This window comes from Volvox carteri (genome assembly GCF_000143455.1).
Source record: "Volvox carteri f. nagariensis unplaced genomic scaffold VOLCAscaffold_401, whole genome shotgun sequence".
Classification (NCBI taxonomy): domain Eukaryota; kingdom Viridiplantae; phylum Chlorophyta; class Chlorophyceae; order Chlamydomonadales; family Volvocaceae; genus Volvox; species Volvox carteri.
Genome location: NW_003307930.1, coordinates 317 through 2632, shown reverse-complemented (window position 1 = coordinate 2632; position 2316 = coordinate 317). Strand labels below are relative to the sequence as shown.

The 2316-nt window shown below is 60.1% G+C and overlaps 1 protein-coding gene across 1 annotated transcript in view; it reads left to right on the top strand.

The window, feature by feature from the left end:
• VOLCADRAFT_108691 (uncharacterized protein) overlaps positions 1-2058 on the top strand; it is a gene marked incomplete at its 3' end in the record, with an annotated part of 4321 nt that extends 2263 nt beyond the window's left edge. The window contains exons 7-9 of the mRNA XM_002959593.1: positions 335-667; positions 849-1424; positions 1885-2058. Coding sequence (XP_002959639.1) covers positions 335-667; positions 849-1424; positions 1885-2058 — 1083 coding nt within the window. The remainder of the gene's footprint in view (positions 1-334; positions 668-848; positions 1425-1884) is intronic.
• Positions 2059-2316: the final 258 nt, after the last annotated feature.

Below are 2316 nucleotides of genomic sequence, written 5' to 3'. Positions count from 1 at the left end.
AATAGTCAAGGAGTCGAGCGCGTGGTGGCAGGGTGTGGCATTGCTAAAATGTTATTGCGCTCTGTGTTACCACAAAAGCTGGGGGATTGAGGAATATTCCCGCGTTTCAATTCCGACGTGGCTGCCTTCCTTCTGCGTGGTAAGGAATATTTGACATCAGGTAACCTGCATGCACCTGCATGCAACGGTAGCGGAGAAGAACGGTGTCCCCCGTCCTCGGACACAGCGTTGGGGGTTCATCGCTTAGATGTGTTTCGCATGGCCTTCCCTCACGCCCTGCCCTGTCTTCTTCTAATGCACGCTTCCTATTAACATGCCGACTGTCATGTCTTAGGCTTTGGCGGAGTTTGAGGAGGAGGTGTTGGAAGAGGGGTATGATGAGGACGACGAGGAGCCTGAAGACGACGAGGACGGCGACGGGGGGGAGATGGAGCCGGCCGTGGACGAGTCGTTGAATTCCGCAGCCGGCATTGATAGGCTGGGCTCCGTCATCTTGTCTGTGGCCCTGCCGCTGGCGGCGCAGGGCTCCCTGCATCGGCAGATGTACGTGTCACAGCAGCAGCGGCCGCCGCTGACGATGACGCCCACGCAGCCCCAGCAGCCCCAGCAGCAGGCACCAGCGGCGGGCTGCAGTCCTCCAAACCACATTGGCCATGTCCCATACGAGGTGAGCTAAAGCACTGCGCGACGGTTACCTTCTCTCGTTGCCTCACTAGCTGTCGTACCGTACCCATCGCATACCGTTGCAGCGATATTGACAGAGTGTATAGACTGTAACCATTTGACGGCTAATGCTGATTTCATGGCCCGTTGCTCTTGTCCCGCGCCCGTTCTTCTTTATCCCACAGCCACAGTACTCGAACGAGCCGTCTCTAAGTTCCATTCCGTCTCCGACCAAAGACGGCCTGGTCCGCCCCACCTCCGAGACCTCCTACCCTTCGTCTACCAGTGGTGAGGGCAGTGGGTGCTTGGAGAGCGCTGCGGGGCCGGCGTCTGGGCCCGTACCAGCTTTCCCCGCCGTGCAGGAAGCAAACGGCAGCCTGGCCGCTGCTGCCGCCTCCGCTGGTGTTGGCGGGGGCGGGGGCAAGGGTGGGGCCCGGGGCGGGGGGGGGGGCGGGGCCCCGATCTGGCGGCGGCGAAACGCGTTTGTAGAGTGGGCGAACACGATGCATCACGAAATGGTGGTTGAAGAGCAGCCGCCTGGCGGAAGCAGCGCGAGTGGTGGCGGTGGCGGTGGCAGTGGCAGTGGCAACGGTAGCGGCAGTGGTGTCCCTGGCGGAGGTATGCCTGGACATGGCAACACGATGGCAGGCGGGGCAGGCGGCACAGAGCAGCACGCGTCATCATCATCGGGCTACAATGTTCCCTTGGCGCTTGCGGCGGACACGCTGCCACCGGAGGGTGTGCAGTTCCAGTATGCGCCGGTAGGAGGCCTTGGAGGGTGCCCTTGGTGGGGAGCACGGATTAGTTGCTGGTCGGTCTGTCAGTCTGTCGGTCTGTCGGTTGGCTGGTTGCTCGGGAGTCCATGACAGCTCGGTAGGATTGGAGGCAGTAGACGCGCTGCATCTTCCACCACCATGCATAGGTGTGTGGCGCCGTGTATGGTTTGCAAGGCCAGGTGACACTGGCACCCGCATGCTGCCTGGGCTCGCTGCGGGTTGGTCGGAGGCGTACCAGCGGGATGCGGCTGTGTGTTGAGTAACCACTGCTCGAATCCACTTCTATCCATCCACACACGCGTGCGAGGGAAAAGGATACCACCCCGCCGCCTTCACGCGTCTCAATGGCTACCTGCTCGCCCCGTGATTGCTTACCGCCACATACCCCATCCACTTACCCCAAACCACCACATGCATGGCGAACTGCTGACGAACTGCTGAGCAGGGCGTCTACATCACGTTGAAGCCACCGGCACAAAAAGGCGGCCCGGTTCGGCTGGTCAAGGTTCGCTTCAATCGCAAGATGTTCACGGAGCAGTCTCAAGGCCAGGCCTGGTGGAACATGCACAGGGCGACACTGGCGGAGATGTACGAGCTGACCTTCGACATGGGGAACAAGGTACGTGCAGGCGACCAGTGGCCGCGTGTGTGTGTGTCTGTCTGTCTGTCTGTCTGTCTGTCTGTCTATCTATCTGTCTGTCTGACGACAGTGCTTCTGGCCGAGAGGTCGGGAGAGGCCAAGAGGCTGAAGTAGATGGCTGTAGGGAGGACTGGCCGGGACTTCGGGTTTGCGGATTCAGTACTACATACTCGGAATGCATCTTTTTATGCCTTTTCCTTCCTGCCTTGACTATTACTTGATGAAAATAGATGCGCA